At 43.1% G+C, this 17,874-nt stretch overlaps 1 protein-coding gene across 1 annotated transcript in view; it reads right to left on the reverse strand.

Annotated features, from left to right (window-relative positions):
• LOC139278335 (peroxisomal trans-2-enoyl-CoA reductase) overlaps positions 1-17,292 on the reverse strand; it is a 39,243-nt gene extending 21,951 nt beyond the window's left edge. Inside the window, exons 1-2 of the mRNA XM_070897002.1 lie at positions 17,139-17,292; positions 887-994 (exon numbers count right to left, since the gene is read on the reverse strand). Of these exons, the coding sequence (XP_070753103.1) occupies positions 887-994; positions 17,139-17,223 (193 nt within the window). The 5' untranslated portion in view covers positions 17,224-17,292. The remainder of the gene's footprint in view (positions 1-886; positions 995-17,138) is intronic.
• Between the last annotated feature and the right edge of the window lie 582 nt (positions 17,293-17,874).

A 17,874-nucleotide genomic window follows, 5' to 3' on the forward strand; every position in this document is an offset into this window, starting at 1 on the left:
ACATGCATTCATGTAGCATCTTTTCATGACCACCGGATGTCCCAAAGCACTTTACAGCTAATGAAGTTCTTTTTGGAGTGTAGTCACTGTTGTAATGAAGGAAATACAGCAGCCAATTTGGGCACAGCAAGCTCCCAAAAACAGCAACCTGATAATGACCAGATAACCTGTTTTTTTTTTTTTTTTAAGTGATGTTGATGGAGGGATAAATATTGGCCAGGACACCGTGGATAACTCCCTTGCTCTTCTTCGAAATAGTGCCACCTGAGCGGACAGAAGGGGCTTCGATTTAACATCTCATCCGAAAGACGGTAACTCCGACATTACAGCACTCTCTCAGCACTGCACTGGAGTGTCAGCCTAGATTTTTGTGCTCAAGTATCTGGAGTGGGACTTGAACACACAACCTTCTGACTCGGAGGCGAGTGCTGCCAACTGAGCCATGACTATATCAAAGAGTTTATTACATCTCCAGTCTCATTGCTAATGTTGCAATTTAAACCAAGCCTCTTTGTATGCTTAGACTAAAGATTCAAAGGGCTAGAAGGACAGTATGTGCTTGTGTATACTGATGGCAATGTTACACTTATGTAAAAGGAGTTGGTCAGTAATTTTCTGCACTGAGATTAAATAATATTTACAGCATAGAAACAGGCCATTCAGCCCAACAGATCCTTGCAAGTGTTTAAGCTCCACACAAGCCACCTCCCATCTTTCCTCATCAACATATCAAATGAGATTCAATTGAACTGGATTATTTTGTAAGACTTGTACAAGATTCTTTGATGCTGATTTTTCTCCTTCTTCTTTTTTCCCCCCCATCAAACACGGAGAAAGAGTATTTTTTTGTTCCTCTGCAAGTTACTGTTTGGAAAGGATACCTTACCTACATCTCCAACCACTGTAAAAAGCCGAGATCTGGTTGCAGCTGGCACAAAGTTTTTTAGCTTTTCCAACCGGGCTGCATCTCTGGATATAACTGCCACACGGAAGCCTAGAAGACATAAAGAAAGGAATTCAACAAATAGCAGCAACAATATAGCCCCTTCACAACAACAGCAGCAATATAGCCGCTTTAGAGCAGTGAGACTATTTTTTTTTCCAGATGGGGGGGGGGGGTGGTGGGGGGTAGGGGGAGACAGCGATTGACTGTTCCTTCACCTATTGGACCAGGGATTGAATCCAGCCCTGACTGTTGGGATGGAAAACTTCTCTATACGTGAATCTATTTGGTCAGTCTCAGCACAAGTTTCCAACAGGTACCATTTTCTACATTTGGCACCAAACTGGCGATCTTACTGAAATAGAGCAGAAGAATGGCTGCTAGGAAAAATATGGGGTGAAATTCCAGTAATGGAATTGTAGTTGAGCCAGAGATTGTTGGGCCAGAGTAAAAAAAAAAAGGAGCTTTCCTCTACATCTTTTCTGAAATCTATATCTGGCCTTAGGATGTCTGTTCATATCAGAATTGAAAAATGTTCCATTCTCCTTGCTTCTAACTTCTTTTACCTTGATAAGGACAAAAGCTCATAAAATAAATGAAAAGTGTGATGAATTTAAAGAATTAGGCTGTACAAAAATACAAATAAAGAAAAACTTGTATTTATATAGAACCTTATTACATCAAGATGTTCCAAAGTGCTTCACAGCCAATGAACTACTTTAGGAATGTTGACACTGCTGTTATGCGGGCAAATGCCAGAAGTCAATTTGCAAATCAGAAGGTCCCACAAACAGCAAATGGGATGAATGACAAAAGATACATTAACCTGTGGTGTCGATTATAAGGAGGAATATTGGCCAGGATACATAGAAAATAGGTGCAGGAATAGGCCCTTTGACACCAAAAAAACTCTCTGATCTTCTTCAAATACTATCTTTTATATCTGCCTGAAAGAGCAGACAGGACCTTAGTTTAACATCTGATCCAAAAGACAGGGAGCAGATTTTCCTCACTGCACTGGGGTATAAAGGATCACCTCCCTGTAGGACACAGGCTCTGAAATAACACTGTGGGTTAATAAGTATGAGCACTGAATATGTCCTAAATTCCTCTCTGTTTTCTTAGCAAAGATATAATCCAACTATTTTAAATGGATTAAAGCTTCTGCTAAAATAATGGAGAGAAGAATTTCAGACAAATACATTAAGGGCTAGGCTTTTCCCAAAGCCCTCACCGCCCAATGGCCACCCAGAAAAGGCCGCTAAGCCTCATTAATTAATGCCGACGAAAAACTTTCCATTAATGAGGTAAGTAAAACCGACCAGCGAGAAAATGATTCTTACACCAAGGTTCTCGGCGCTTTTTGGGCAGTTACAGCTGAAACTAGCGAGAACATGCGGATCTTAAAAATATTTTTTAAATTTAGTCCGAGGCTGCGGTTGAGCCTAGGGAGGGAGTAAAACGCAATTTTTTTTTAGTGAAAAAATATTTAAGTTAAAAAACATTCCCAAGACAGTTTTAAAGCTAATCGCCATTTTACAATTAAAAAAGAAAGAACCTTTAACTTACCTTTCTTTGCAGAGTACTCACCTATCGCCATTTCAGGCTGCTTCCCTCAGCAATCTGGATGGGCTTCCGTTGAGGCCAAGCTTACGCCCTGGCGCTTCTCTCGGTGGTGCACATCGGCGGTTGAGATGTGGGCGGTTCCATTTAAAAAGCAAGGGGGAAACTTTCGCCCGGCGGTTTCTCACAAAAAAATCTGTACCACTGAAAAAACCGCCAAAAATGAAGGCAAAAGTTTCCCCCTTTAGTGTCCATACCTGTTATGCCACAGCCTTGGAATTTAGATCATGAAATCAACATTGCTGTATTAGAGGCTTCAAAAAAGAATGGCAATGTCCTTTGGAAGACTGGAAGTTCAAAATGACATGCAATGACCTGTAATCAAAGTCTCTTGAGAAACTTTCCATTGATTGATCCTGTTGAGAACAGCCTCAGATTGACTGACTGGATATTTTCAGTGAAATGGTCGATAATTACACCCAAGCACTGACTAGCACTTAAGTGGGGAGCACTAAACGCAGCCTTAAACAGAAGGAAAGCTTGAAAACCAGAGCTCAAGTCACTTTAGGTTCCTGTCACGTTGTAACTGTTTACTGAGCAACATTGCTCCCCGTGCAAAATGTTGTTACGGGGCGAGGCATCACTGAAAATTACAAGTACATTTTCTTTAAACAAATGAAACACTTCACTGCAAATACACTGCAGGTGCCAAACACTTTTGCGCATGATAAATACTTCCTAAGTTAATAGGCTCTTAAGTTTGTTTCAAATATACACATTAACATTCTGCAACATTATATTTTAATTTATTCGCTCACAGGATGTGGGCGTTGCTGGCAAGGGCCAGAATTTACTGCCCATCCCTAACTGCCCTCGAGAAGGTGGTGGTGAAGGTGCTCCTATGCTGCTGACTTTGTCGTAGCAGTTTGGTACAACTGAGTGGTTTGCTGGGTCATTTCAGAGAGCAGTTCAGAGTTAACCACATTGATGTGGGTCTGGAGTCTCAATTTCATGGCGCATGTTCGTATCAAGATAACAATTTAAACTTTGTAGTACGGTATCATTTTTTATTAAACTTGTGTAATGATTTTAAGTGAAATGATTTCATATTGAGTAAATGATTCAGGAACCAACTAGAAGTCAGTGGCATAACCTCGTGAACAAAAGTCATGAGAGAATATCAGCTCAGTAACAAAGGAGTTTCGTTCTATTCACTGGCCCATTTCTTAATGATACTTAGACTGCTCTTACTTTCCATTTATGAATGTCATTAAAAAGACAGACAACTCGAGGACCCAAGGAGAATTATTTTAACAAACTGAAAAAAACCTTTTCTCACTCGAATGAACAATTATCTTTGTTTTGTTTCACGTTTTCCTTCTAAAAAGAAAGTTGCAACTCACTTACAACCACAGACTCCATTTGGGATCACCAGGCTAATTACATTCATGGGTTAAATGATTCATTCGCTCACCCACACCCTTTTTCAATACTTTAGCAAAACTATTGAAAATGGGCAAGTTCAGTGGAGTTATTTTTCTCTCCATTTTCTCGCTTTACCCCTCCTATCTTGCAGGTGGTTACACGCACTCAAGTACTTCACATAAACAGCTGTGTTTGGAAAATGAATCAGCAAGATATCAAACCATTAGAGCCAAGCCTCACCCTGCCATAACTCAATAACCTTGAAATTCTTGGCGGACTGTTGCACTGGTGGATGTGAGATAGGACAGGACTTGTAAGCAGCAGTCTGACTCAACACAACTCTTTTGGGGGGGGACAAAATAAACTTTAGATCAAGTGCCCCCCAATCTGGGGGACACTCCAGACACTTTTAACTGCCCCTTTATTTTCTTTAATGTTTTTTGTTTTTTGGGGTTTTTTTTTGTGTTTTTTAAAAAATTTTGGGGGAGCATTAAAACCATACATTTTACAAGTGCCCCCTATAAAAGAGGAAGGGGACACTAAAACCGGCAATTAAAACAAATTAAACTTTAAAACATATAAAATCAAATTAAAATTTGGTTGCCGGGGGTGATAATGCATTCCAGTCCCTCCGGCGCCCACCTCTCGCAGAAGGCCGCGAGCGTACCGGTGGACACCGCGTGCTCCATCTCTAGGGACACCCTGGCCCGGATGTAAGCATGGTAGAGAGGCAGGCAGCTGACTCAACACAGACCCTGTCCCAAATCCCAGCGGTGAGGCAATTAACATGAAGGTGGTGGTTCCGCACCACTTGCGGCACTCGCGAATGGCAAGGAATTTTAGAACAGCACCTTGCACGCCACAGGAGGGTTGCAGGATGTTCCAGCTGAAGATCCTGATTTTCTTTCTGAAAGATGAGTGATTTGACAGTCATTAAAGTGTAAACTATCAATTTCTCTGTGATCAATTGCTGTTCAGAAACTGGCAATATGGGCCCCAAATAAAAGGACAAGGATCCAGCAGAAATGGGTCCAGGTCCCAAATTCCTCTCGTGCCCACCCAGATCGTAGCAACTGTCTGTCAGACACTCGGAATTTGTAGCCCAAATATTCATTCTGCAAGGGTCAGTAAATTGCAACTCTTAAATACTGGCAATTTGCCAATTGAATTCAACCATGTGCCCCCTTGTTAAAGGGGCACAATCACTAGAACCTGTAACGTAACAAAAAAACATTTAAAAGGAACCTTAATAGATCAAATTAAAATTTTGTTCCTGGTTGTGATGATGCGGTCGCAAAAGGCCTAGAGCGTGCCGATGGACCCAGTGTGCTCCATCTCCAGGGACACTCGGGCACGAATGTAGCCGCAGAAGGGAGGCAGGCAGCCAGAGTGAACGACCCCCTCGACCTTGCACTACCTGGACCTGTTAATGGCCACCTTAGCCAGGCCCAGGAGCAGTCCCAAGAAGAGGTCTTTCCACTCCCCTCCGCACCAGGTGATCAGGAGCGCGAGACTGAAGTCCAACTAAAAATTGAGGAGCAGCCCCTTCAAATAATGGAAGAGCAGGTGCAACCTCTCGTACTCAATGTATCAGTGGATTGCAATCATATCTGGGAACCTGAGCCAATTTCTGCTCTCTCTGGGCACGGAATACTTAGACTAATTGAGATCAATTAACTTAGATTTGAGACCAAGCTAGATAAATTACTTGCTAAAACGACTCCGTACCACACCTGTTAGATCAATTACTCACTGCTCTATTGGGACGCCCTTCTGTTGGACTTGCACAATATTGATATTTGGCATCCTCTGCTACAGTTGGCACAATTTTCAGTTTTAGTGGATAATTATTCTGTAAATCTTCACTGACTACATTTCTGTCTGACTCAGTGGTATTTATATTGCCTTTAGTCAGAAGGTGTTGGTGTTAAACTCCACCCCAAGACTTCTGCTAGTGATCTAGGTTGATCCCTTGGTACTAGAATAAAGTAATTCTGCATTGTAGGAAATGCTGTCCTTTGGATTGAGGCATTAAACCAAGACCCTGTTGCCTATGCAGGTGGAAGTAAAAGATCCCAGGATACCATTTGAAGAAAAGGAAGTAGTTCTCCCCATGTCCTGGCCAACATTCATCTCTCAACCAACACCACCAAAAAACGATAAATTGCTCCAAAAATCACAATTGTGGGACTTCCTGTGTGCAGGCTAGTTGCTGCGGCTACCTAGAAAACAACAGCGACTACACCAAAAATAATTTGCTTTGGGATGCCCTGAGGGTGTGAAAGTCCTGGTTATATAAATGAAACTTCTTTCTGATGCAAGTACCACAGTGGGACCAACATAAAAAATGTCATAGATGTTCATAAAGACAGAATGTTTTCACTTTATAAATACTGACTAAACTGCATTTTTTTAATGATATTTGCATTTCTTTCACTCCGATAGTGAGAGGATGGGCAGACTTTTTCTTGCCAAAGCTGTTGCAAATGCAGGAGTGACTCTGGGTTAATTGGCTATCAATTTTTCCTCTCACCATTGGGGGCCCCCCTATTCACTGCCTGTCCCAGATGGCAAGGAAGTAAAAATCTCCTGAAGCAAGGTTCGCAAGTTAAGTAGGCTGGCTGGAGCACGTTGCACATAATCTGGAGCAGGAAAGAGATGAGTGGTCTTTTCTTATGCCCTGGTTTCTCATGCTCTTACCTTCTGCATCACTGTTGCTAAACATACTGCAGATTCACCATGTGGAGAGCAGTTTCTGTAGAACAGCAGAAAGAATGCTGATATTTTATAGGGATGCCTGTCTTTGATGCATGCTTTAAAGGCGTTCAATGTGTCAGGCTCATCACCTCTTGATCAGAAATCAATCCAGACACCAATCTGGGGGATTTTAAATGTGCCTTTGCTGCTGCTGTCAGTACATCAGCTGCGCGGTGAATAGGCAGGAATCCATAGGGATGGGAAGGCAAATTAAAATATAAACATTTCCTATCAGCTAGATATTAACTTGGTATGGGAGGGAATAGAATACACCTCACCTGAAGCCTAAACATTCAACAGAACCGCCCATAAAATCACTAATCAGTACAGTTGGGGCTAGAAATTGCACAGCACCCCATTTGGGATGATAACTTTTGTGTCTCGCTAAAGTTTCGCCGGACATTACCCAATTATAGTGGACTTGAACTCCTGGTTTAGTGCTCCAAGTGCTACCACCTGCCTTGGAGCGCTAAACCAGGCAAGAGGGGCAGTAGCAGCAGAGCGCTGCACAATGTTCAGTGGATCGCTGCTGGGATCAGAGGCGCCTTCCCTCCTTAAAGGGAAGGGCCATTACTGCAGGCTCTGCAAGAAATGGAACCCCCTGCTCACCAATGGCACCTGCGATCCATGACGATCAGCCCCAAGCACTCCAACACAGCGCAGGGCTGATCAATCGCCGCAAAAGAAAATTTGAAAAATATGGCCTGAGGGCTGAATAAAAATGTTTCCCCTGCTTCACCGGAAATCCCTTTAAATACCGCTCCCCAAGCAGCCGGCCTCCCTAATAACGCCTCCTGCAGCTGCCGGTGTTGATGCCCGGCAATACTGCAGGGGACGGAATCGAAGTTTGTGTCCAGGGCGCCGCACACCGTATGACGTCATCGTCTCCGGGGCTTTGCCGCCGTCGCTAACCTGCAAGGGAAGTTCACGGTTGTCGGTACTCACCGCGCTGGTCAGAGTCGATAGTGCCCTGTTATCGCCCCCCCCCACCCCCCCGGAGATGCTAATGGGAGGCGCAAAGGAGGTCAATTTCTCCCCCTTGGTATTTTAATTCCTCAAAAAGAACATGGAAATAAATTGACTGTTGATTCAGACTATTGTTAGGAGGCATTGTACACTTAATCTCTACCAACAGCATATGGGGACTTGTCTGTTCTGTCTCAAGCTGGGAAAGTGCCTCTTAGCTAATGTCAGCGATGTTGTTCTCACAGGTTTAGCAAAGATTAGCATTATTCTCGGTTATGGAGGCTAATCAGAAGGTGTAGGAAATAGTGCAGAAATTCCTGGTTTGTATTAATTTTCAGAATTAACACCTCTCCGACAGCACTCTAGAACTGAGAAGGAAACTAATCCACACTAATGTTAAAGAATCATTTCCTGACAGACCCACCATGGCTGCCTCTAAACTGCTCTTTTCTGGCATATCCAGAAACTGGGGGAGTGGGGAATAAATAACATAACATTTTTAACAATATTTTGAACTATTTAAAGAGGGCAGAAAGTACTTTACATTGAAAGCACTCATCCTACCATAATAGACTGCAGTTTTGTGACAAAAATAACAGTCTAACTCCAGTGTGGTTTTGGAGAGACTGGGGTAAGAAGTGACCACTTGGAATTGACAGCATATGAAGTACAACTTCAGTGCAATTCATTCTTGGGACATTGTTGTCGCAGGCAAGTCCAGCATTTATGGCCCAACCAACCCCAGTTGCCCTTCAGATGGTGGTGGGGGATCTTTGACTTGAACTGCTGCAGTCCATGTGGTGAAGGTACTCCCACAATTCTTATATTGCTAACTTGTAGTATTTACATTGCTAAAGAGGTGAGCAGTATCAGCTGCACAACACTCCTTCAAAACTCAGCAATGTTGGGAACCCAAAGGGGTTTTCTTTTCCACAAAGACAATGCATTAGAAGAACAGATCAGATAGACACAATTTTATGTGAAATCTATCTGTACTTTTTAAAAATAAATATCACTTACATTGGGTGGAACCCAGAGCATTCCATAAAATATGATATAAGCAGTATAAATGCAAGCACTAACATAAGGACAAGCATGTATTTGAAACTGCTAGTTGAGATCAGCCACAATTAGCACAAATTGACAAACTTTAGAAGTTTTGGGATTTCAATGAGATCAAAAGGACAACAAGTGCAGAAAATGAGAATGACACACTAATGTAGTAGGGATGTTTTCTGGTGTCAAGTGAGCTTTATACTATATGCTGAACATGTAAAGCGCCACATCTCACTTACAAAAATGTAAATGTATCCAAAGGAAAAATGTGAAGATGTTTCAGAGATATGTTGACATTGAATTTAAAAGGATTTTCATGTGATCACATGCGGTTTTAAGAACCTATTTGGATTCTACTTCTAAAGTACTTCAGGTGTTCCATATAGATGTGCAGTGAATGCCATGCCCTACTGTACTGAATACATGTTTCCCTCGAGTGCCATATTGTCACTGGATTGTAGCATAATATGGCCAATACACTACAGAAAAAAATAAAACTTCATTAATTTAATGATAATTGATAAACAATGTGATTTTCAACTAAATATCAAAGTAAATGAAAAAGCATAGAGATTGAACAATTTCCATTATCTACAAATTAAGAATTTTATTGATAGCTAAAAGATACTTACTTTAAAAAGGAGCTGTAGACTTTACCATTTACAACGGCCTCATTAGATCATCTCAGGCACAATCAGTACACATTTTATCTTAATTAATTAATTATTAAAGTATACTTGATTTGCCTGTGACAACTTGATGGATATACATTAACAAAAACTAGATAATAAGGTCCACATTAATCATTTTTAATAAAAGGGAGAATCGCTATCAGTATCCCGTGTAGAAATCGGCATCATACATTTGTATGACATTCTTGAGTGTGGAGACTACGATCTTCAAGTGCTTTACAAGTAATAGTTACACACAGCAGGAAGTTAAAGAAATTATAGGGGGTAGAATTTAAGGTATGGATCACATGATTCACGTTAAGAGGGCTTTTGAATGCAAACAGTTAGGTAACGTGGTTTTAAAAGAGAATGCAACAGGCAGGGTTCAGTGATTGCAAGATTGACTTCTGATGGTGGAGTAGAGGGGAATGGGGATCAAACAGTAAGTCAAAAGCTGAGCAACAGATTGGGAGGCACAGATAGAGAAGATTTGAAAATAAGGGATGAGGAAATCACTCCAGTGGGGCACAGGATTATCCCGTGTTATCCGAGTCTCCCAGAATTAAGGACAGATCTCCTGGGCACTGCTGCAAGCGTGCTGGGAGAAAATGTTTGCAACGTCAGCAAGGTTGGCCTGGTGACCGCCACTGCTGTGTCTGGAACTTGCACAGAGTCGTCAGTGCGTGTAGGTGTGTGTGTAAAAGATGCGGCCTTTGTGGAATGGAGAGTAATTTTCCCAACACCCATAGTGACAGAGGATCCGCTCTATCCCTGAACACATGCCTGGCAATCCACCCCAGGGATAGAGCACTTTCTCTGGTGCTAGGAAGCTGGGTAGGGAACTCTTTATTCTACAAAAACGCCTGCCATTTTTTAGACTTGCCTTTAGACGATTCAATGTACCAACACAACATGTCACCCGCCCCCCGCTGTAACTGCCCTAAAGCTGGGAAGCAGAAATTAATACAATTCTTTACTGAAGTTACACTCTTCTCAAAGTGAGAGAGGTTTGAAATGAAATGGGAATTTAGACTGCAAGTGAACAGAGCTGAAAGCTGATATGTGGGAGGGGCTTTCCTCACCAACATCTGTGTTTACGTCTAAATAAATAGCAGTGCATCATAGGTCTGCCAGCAGGACCGAGTTCTCAATGAATGCTATACATTTGGAGGACAGAGTTGCTCAGCACTTCTGGATTAGAAACATAGAAACATAGAAAATAGGTGCAGGAGTAGGCCATTTGGCCCTTCGAGCCTGCACCGCCATTCAATGAGTTCATGGCTGAACATGCAACTTCAGTACCCCATTCCTGCTTTCTCGCCATACCCCTTGATCCCCCTAGTAGTAAGGACTTCATCTAACTCCTTTTTGAATATATTTAGTGAATTGGCCTCAACAACTTTCTGTGGTAGAGAATTCCACAGGTTCACCACTCTCTGGGTGAAGAAATTTCTCCTCGTCTCTGTCCTAAATGGCTTACCCCTTATCCTTAGACTGTGACCCTTAGATTGTTCGGGAGTCTCCAAGATGGAAGATGAAATTTTTTAAATTTTAACAAAGAAACATTAAAGAGAAACAAGCTTACAGCTATAAAATTAAAACAGAAAATACAAGCAAAACATGGTGAATACCATGTTTTCATATACTAAAAGGTGAAAGGTCAAAATGCTCAAGTGAATGGAATTTTGTGTTCCACCAACGTGGGCTTACACGATGTTGAGACAAGAGATGTTGTATTACTACTTTTACACACCAAACTCAATTTACATAAATGAATTAAGAGGCGGGTCACGAGGTTGACCTTTGTTCCCATACCAGGTCTTACATTACATCACTGCAGTGAGCATCTTCCACCTCTTCAGTATTACAGTGAGCAAACCGAGCAGTATGCAAAGCTGTGCTTCGTAAAGTGTCACCAAAGCCACATTCTGTGTGTTTATGAAATGGTCGGTCTGCACTTTGTAAAGCTGAGTCTCCCAAGCACTGCTGCCAGCAATCCGGAAGAAAAGTAGAGCTTTGCCCTTATGGTTTGTTCGGCCGCACCCCATCCGGCGACTGCTGGCACAAAACCATTCAACAACAGAAGAGCCAATCTGTATACGGGAAATGCAGTAACATTTGCAAACTGTGGGCAAGTGTCATGTGATTGGATTGTCAGGTGATCAACCCTCCTGGAATAAATAAAAGACTTACATTTAAAAAGCGCCTTTCACGACTACTAGACTTCTCAATGCGCTTTACAGCCAATAAAGTACTTGGAGTGTAGTCACTGTTGTAATGTGGGAAACACGACAGCCAATTTGCACACAGCAACTCCCACAAACAGCAATGTGATAATGAGCAGTTAATCTGTCTTAATGCTGTTGGTTGAGGGATAAAAATTCGATGTAACTATTTGTACTACACTTTTTTCGACAGACATATGTCTGCCAAAACCTACCCTGCCCTCCCCATGCCCCTACTGCACTTTTTTGACAGACATGGGACAAGCCCTGTCCCCTGTCAAGCTCCGCCCTCCCCTCCCGGCCAGAATCATTCCCTCCACATGGTACCGAGAAGTAGGAACTGAGGCTCCAACTCTCTTCTCCACTTAGGCCCCAGCCCCAGCTCACTTTTCCTCCACAGCCCCTGACTTTCACCCCGGCTGGCCTGGGGGAGAGAGAGAGAGAGAGAGGGGCTGGGGGGAAGAGAGACTGGGGGGATGAGAACATAAGAACAGAGCAGGAGGAAACCATACAGCCCCTCGAGCCTGCTCCACCATTCAATATCATGGCTGATCTGATCAAGGACTCAGCTCCACTTCCCTGCCCGCTTCCCATTACCCCTTATCATTTAAGAAACTGTCTATTTCTGTCTTAAATTTATTCAATGTCCCAGCTTCCACAGCTCTCTGAGGCAGTGAATTCCACAGATTCATAACCCTCAGAGAAGAAATTTCTCCTCATCTCAGTTCTAAATGGGCGACCACTTATTCTAAGATCATGCCCTCTAGTTCTAGTCTCCCCGATCAGTGGAAACATCCTCTGCATCCACCTTGTCAAGCCCCCTCGTCATCTTATACGTTTTGATAAGATCACCTCTCATTCTTCTGAATTCCAATGAGTAGAGGCCCAACCTACTCAACCTTTCCTCCATAGGTCAACCCCCTCATCCCCGGAATCAATCTCGTGAACCTTCTCTGAACTGCCTCCAAAGCAAGCATATCCTTTCTTAAATACGGAAACCAAAACTGCACGCAGTATTCCAGGTGTGGCCTCACCAATACCCTGTACAGCTGTAACAAGACTTCCCTGCTTTTATACTCCATCCCCTTTGCAATATAGGCTAAGATTCCATTGGCCTTTCTGATCACTTGGCTGTACCTGCATACTATACCTCTGTTTCATGCACAAGTACCCCCAGGTCCTGCTGTAATGCAGCACTTTGCAATCTTTCTCCATTTAAATAATAACTTGTTCTTTGATTTTTTTTCTGCCAAAGTGCATGACCTCACACTTTCCAACGTTATACTCCATCTGCCAAAATTTTTACCCACTCATTTAGCCTGTCTGTCCTTTTGCAGATTGTTTATGTCCTCCTCACACATTGCTTTTCCTCCCATCTTTGTATCATCAGCAAACTTGGCTACGTTACACTCGGTCCCTTCTTCCAAGTCGTTAATGTAGATTGTAAATAGTTGGGGTCCCAGCACTGATCCCTGTGGCCTGAGAATGAACCATTTATCCCGACTCTCTGTTGAGAGAGAGCCCGAGAGAGAGAGTGTGTGTGAGAACAAGAACTCAGGAAAGACAGATCATGTTCTTCCAACTCCCTGCAAGGGACATCGTTGGAGAGGATGATATCCAGAATACACGACACTGTCACTATTCACTTCATACCCAATAAACCTGTTGACAATTCGTACACACTGCCTGCCCCTCTATGGTGGGGTGGGGGTGGTGCATTTGGACTGGGGTAAGGCACTTTGGTTGGCCCTTGCTGTCTTCTGGGGAGCTCTGTCCTCTGTCTCTTCAGGAAGTCAAAGTGGATTGAGTTACAATTTGCAAAGTCAGTGAGACCTTGGGATGGGCAGTTCCAGTTACACATTCCTGTGAAATTTCAGGGTGTGGCTTATCCTCCAAGGACAAAGGATGGAGCATGGTGGCCATTTTGGCAGTACAAATAAGCACGTCCATAAATATTAGCCAGGACACCAGGAATAATTCCCTTGCTCTTCTTTGAAATAGTGCCATGGGATCCTTTACATCCATCTGAGAGAGCAGACGGACCCCTGTCTCACCTGAAAGGCGGCATCTCCGACAGTGCAGCACTCCTTCAGCACTGCACTGGAGTGTCAGCCTAGATTTATGTCTCAAGTTCCTGGAGTGGGACTTGAACCCACAACCTTCTGACTCAGAGCCACAGCTGACTCATTTTTGAATACATAGCTTGATTACATTCAATGAGAGTTGGCCATCGTAACAGGGAGCCATTGAAGTGTGCCATAGATGTGAGATGGCGGAAATACAGGCCTCTTTATGGGAGGGGATTGGATCCCGGAGTTCTGAGTTAGCTGATTATTAAGGGGGAGTGGGAGGCAGTGAGATCAGCATATGAGCATTTGAAAATATCAATCCTTGGAGTGATGAAGGATAGTTAAAAGATTTGAATAGGAGCAGGAGTGAGGTATCGGCGTAAGCAGGCAACTTTCCTGAGGTAGAAGTGGGCAGTCTTGGCGATGTAATGGATATGGGTAAAACGTTCAGTTCAAGGTTGAACAAACTACCAAGGCTGCAGGTTAATTGGATTCAGCCCAGTGGGGCAACCAGGAAAGTCTCTGAAGTCACAGCCAGAAGCAGAAGTAATGCGGGGATGGGCCATGCAGGTTGACTGCACTTTTGCTGATGTCGAGCTGTAGGAAATGTCATCTCATCCAGTACTGAATGTCAGACAGAACACTGATCAGCGCAGTTGCTGTACTACGTCAGTGGTGGGGGCAGCGAATGAGAGGTATGTGTTATCAGTGTGCATGTGAAAGTTGACCTCGTGCTCACCAAAATGAAGCGGTTACAATGATCTCATCAGGAACCTCACTTGGTTGAGTTACTAATGGTGTCTGTGATGAGAGGGAAGCATGCACTGCTGAAACACTCAGGATTAATATTTACTGATGTTGATTAATCTCCCCATAGTGCCAGGCACAAGAGCTCCCACTCAGTTTACACAATGCCACCAACACATATTCTAAATAAACAGATAATATAAAAATAACCACAAATATTAAAGGAAATTGAAGTTAATGGTTTCAACTGTTTTATTTTTTAAGCAAAGACACTTTTTTGTAAACACTTTGATTTCAATTCCCTGAATTGTGTCTGCTATGCTCAGTTACTCCTCCACTGCGACATCTCAACACCATGGTCTTTATGGGTCTCTCTTCTGGCCCAGTTCATAGAATGCGTTGTGCTGGTTGGCGAGATGTCCCTCGCTTTAATCTCTGATTTTGCTGCGGTGTATCTGACAACCTAGCTGAGATCAACAACTCATTGCCCGAAGGATTCGCAGGTCTGAATGTTACCAAAGGCTAGGATTCGAAGCTGGATGCTTTCCCCTACAATTCATGGCACAGTACATTCCGAATGTGCTGTAACCTAGGTTCGGGGATTTAGACTTTACATCACACTGAATTCTAACTGGCTAGTCATTGAATCATAGAAACTTACGGCACAGCTGGAGGCCATTCGGCCCATCGTGCCTGTGCCGGCCAAAAAAGAGCTATCCAGTCTAATCCCACTTTTCAGCTCTTGGTCCGTAGCCTTGTAGGTGAAAACACTTCAAGAGCATATCCAAGTACTTTTTAAATGTGATAAGGATTTCTGCCTCTACCACCCTTTCAGGCAGTGAGTTCCAGACCCCCACCACCCTCTGGGGGGGAATATTAATCATCATATAGGACAATTAACAATGAATGACCAATCAGGAAAGAATTCAGTACAAGCCCAAACAACGAAACCTAGATTTTAAAAGCCCGTAGTTCAATGGTCAAAGGTCACCCGTCTGTGAATACGGTCAACTATCTCTAGAAGATTGTCTTTGGGATCCGCCTATGTTGAATTCTGATGAATAGTTTTATGCGTTTTCTCTATTCGCCGTGACTTGTAATATCAATGCAGTTACTGAAATTGCAGTCTTGTACATTTCTAACTCAGCGCCTCTTAAGCTCCAAGCTGGCGTTCGTGCACAAGTAACCAACATGAGGGGAAAGAAATTCACTTTGACAATTTCCCAGCCATGCGCGGCACTTGGTTTTGAGCGGCTCACACTGCGCTTTGCACGCATTGTCTGACAGTGTTGTTGCGATGCGTGACGGATGGATGAAAGGCGAACAAAACCAAAACACGCACTTGTCACATTCTCGAGCAGCTGGGTAATGGCTCTCGGAGATTGTCGCGGGCTGTACTTTGTAACGAGTACAATTGAACTGAAAGATTAGAGCAAAATTCATTTTTTTAAATCTTTAAACAATAAACATGGCTTGTGAAAAGCTGGCACAGAGCCGTTAGGGAACGGAGCAGGTGAACAGGGACAACTTGTAATTTGTAAGAGATGTATATATGTCAGAACCTCGTTTTCTTCCACGTGGGGTCGTTCTTCAGTTTCCTAAACTTAGGTTAAGTCGCTTTGATCTTATCATCACATTTCAAGCAAATACCTGGAATGTGACATTGAGAAACAATGGTACTGGAATGCTTGCATCTTGTTGTAGAGAGCGGATATTAAGCATCACAACCTCGATTCAATTCCAGGTTTTTAAAGTCGGAGTTGGGTTTTCCTTGCCTTTTTTTTAAACTAAAGATTTACAAGAGAAACTAACCCGTTTTCTCTTTCTGTTTACAGATGACCACGGGCCTGTTGTATAATTGCGACCTTTCTTTTATTTTGGACTTTACTTATTCTTTAAACATCGATACGACCTGATGTATAAGCGATATGTGTGCCGCATAATATATTATAATTTTAGGATGTTAAAAGCGCTGGAGAGGACACAGGAGATTTACCACAATAGTACCAGGATGAGGAGCTTCAGTTATGTGGAAAAGCTGGGACTGGTCTCCTTGGAGCACAGAAGGTCAAGGGGAGATTTAATAGCGGTGTTCAAAATCATGAGGAGTTTTGGTAGAATAAATATGGAGAAACCGTTTGCCCTGGCAGGAGGGTGGATGGGTAACCAGAGTTAAGATCATTGGTGAAAGAACCGGAGGGGAGTGGAGGAGAAATGTTTTAACAGTGAGTTGTGATCTGGAATGCACTGCCTGAAAGAGTGGTGGGAGCAGACTCAATAATAACCTTCAAAAGGGATCTACATGAAAATGAAACATTTGCAGGGCTATGGGGAAAGGGGTGGTGGGACTAATCGGGTCTTTCAACAAGCTGGCACGGACACGATGGGCCGAATGGCCTCCTGTGCGGCCATTCTATCTTTGGTGCATCATTTTGCACATTGCATTGTTTTATGGAAAAGTTAATGGGACTAGTTTTGAACACAGTTTTAAGATAAATCATATTTCTTTCATTAAATTATATCTAAACAAATCTCTGATATCATGCAGTAGCGATAGTAAATCTGCGTGCGAAAGAAAACCATCGTATTATGGAGTTTATAGCTGGAACTGAAATATCCATCAAACATTGGGCGAAATTAAAGAACCGCTGGTAGAAAGAGGCTCGATCTTTCAGCACCCAAGTGTAGCGGAAGGGTGCTTAAAGTCGCCACCTACCTTTTTCCAGCAAGACTTTGACTGTCCCCGACCCGACAGTGCCGGCTCCCCCAAGCACAAGTACCGTGCGATCAGCTGCAGACATCTTGGTCACAAGGAGAGAGCGAGAGCTTGCAATGTCTTGAAGTGAAATGGACTGAAATTGACACAGCCGCGAACAAGGAACGGCGGCTGTTCTTATAGCAGACTGCGAGGAGCGCCCCGCCCCGTGGGTTCAAGGCACCGCCCGCCTCATCATACTGACACATTCAGCACAAAGCACCCTCAGATACCTGTCAACCAGACTGCTCCACTGAGCCTTACATCGGCAAAGAAGTGATCCGCAGGAGCTTCCCTTGACTGAATCTTATACATAGGGTTAAACTAACTCTCTCATCAACCCATCAATACTCTGTAGATATATCTGTCCATACTAATGAGTGTGATAACGCCGCATTAAAGTTGTGTGTATTACATGATAATATTTTGGAACTACTGTATCCCTTCCCCTCCCAAAACTAAATAAGCAGAAGGTTTGGGATTACAAACGCCTAACTAGCCGTTTGGGAATACTGTTGTGTAAAACCACACCCTGAAGAATTACTGACTGACTGCCCACCAATCTGAGCTCTGGTACTAGCGAGTCCTAATTCCTCGCCAAAGTAAAGATTTTGAGATTGCCGTGACATGTAAATACAGGTTGACTTCTTCATGCTGGTTTGATAAGCATGTGTCCCATCATTCTTCAATCTCCCCC

This window comes from Pristiophorus japonicus, chromosome 13, assembly GCF_044704955.1.
Source record: "Pristiophorus japonicus isolate sPriJap1 chromosome 13, sPriJap1.hap1, whole genome shotgun sequence".
Lineage (NCBI taxonomy): Eukaryota > Metazoa > Chordata > Chondrichthyes > Pristiophoridae > Pristiophorus > Pristiophorus japonicus.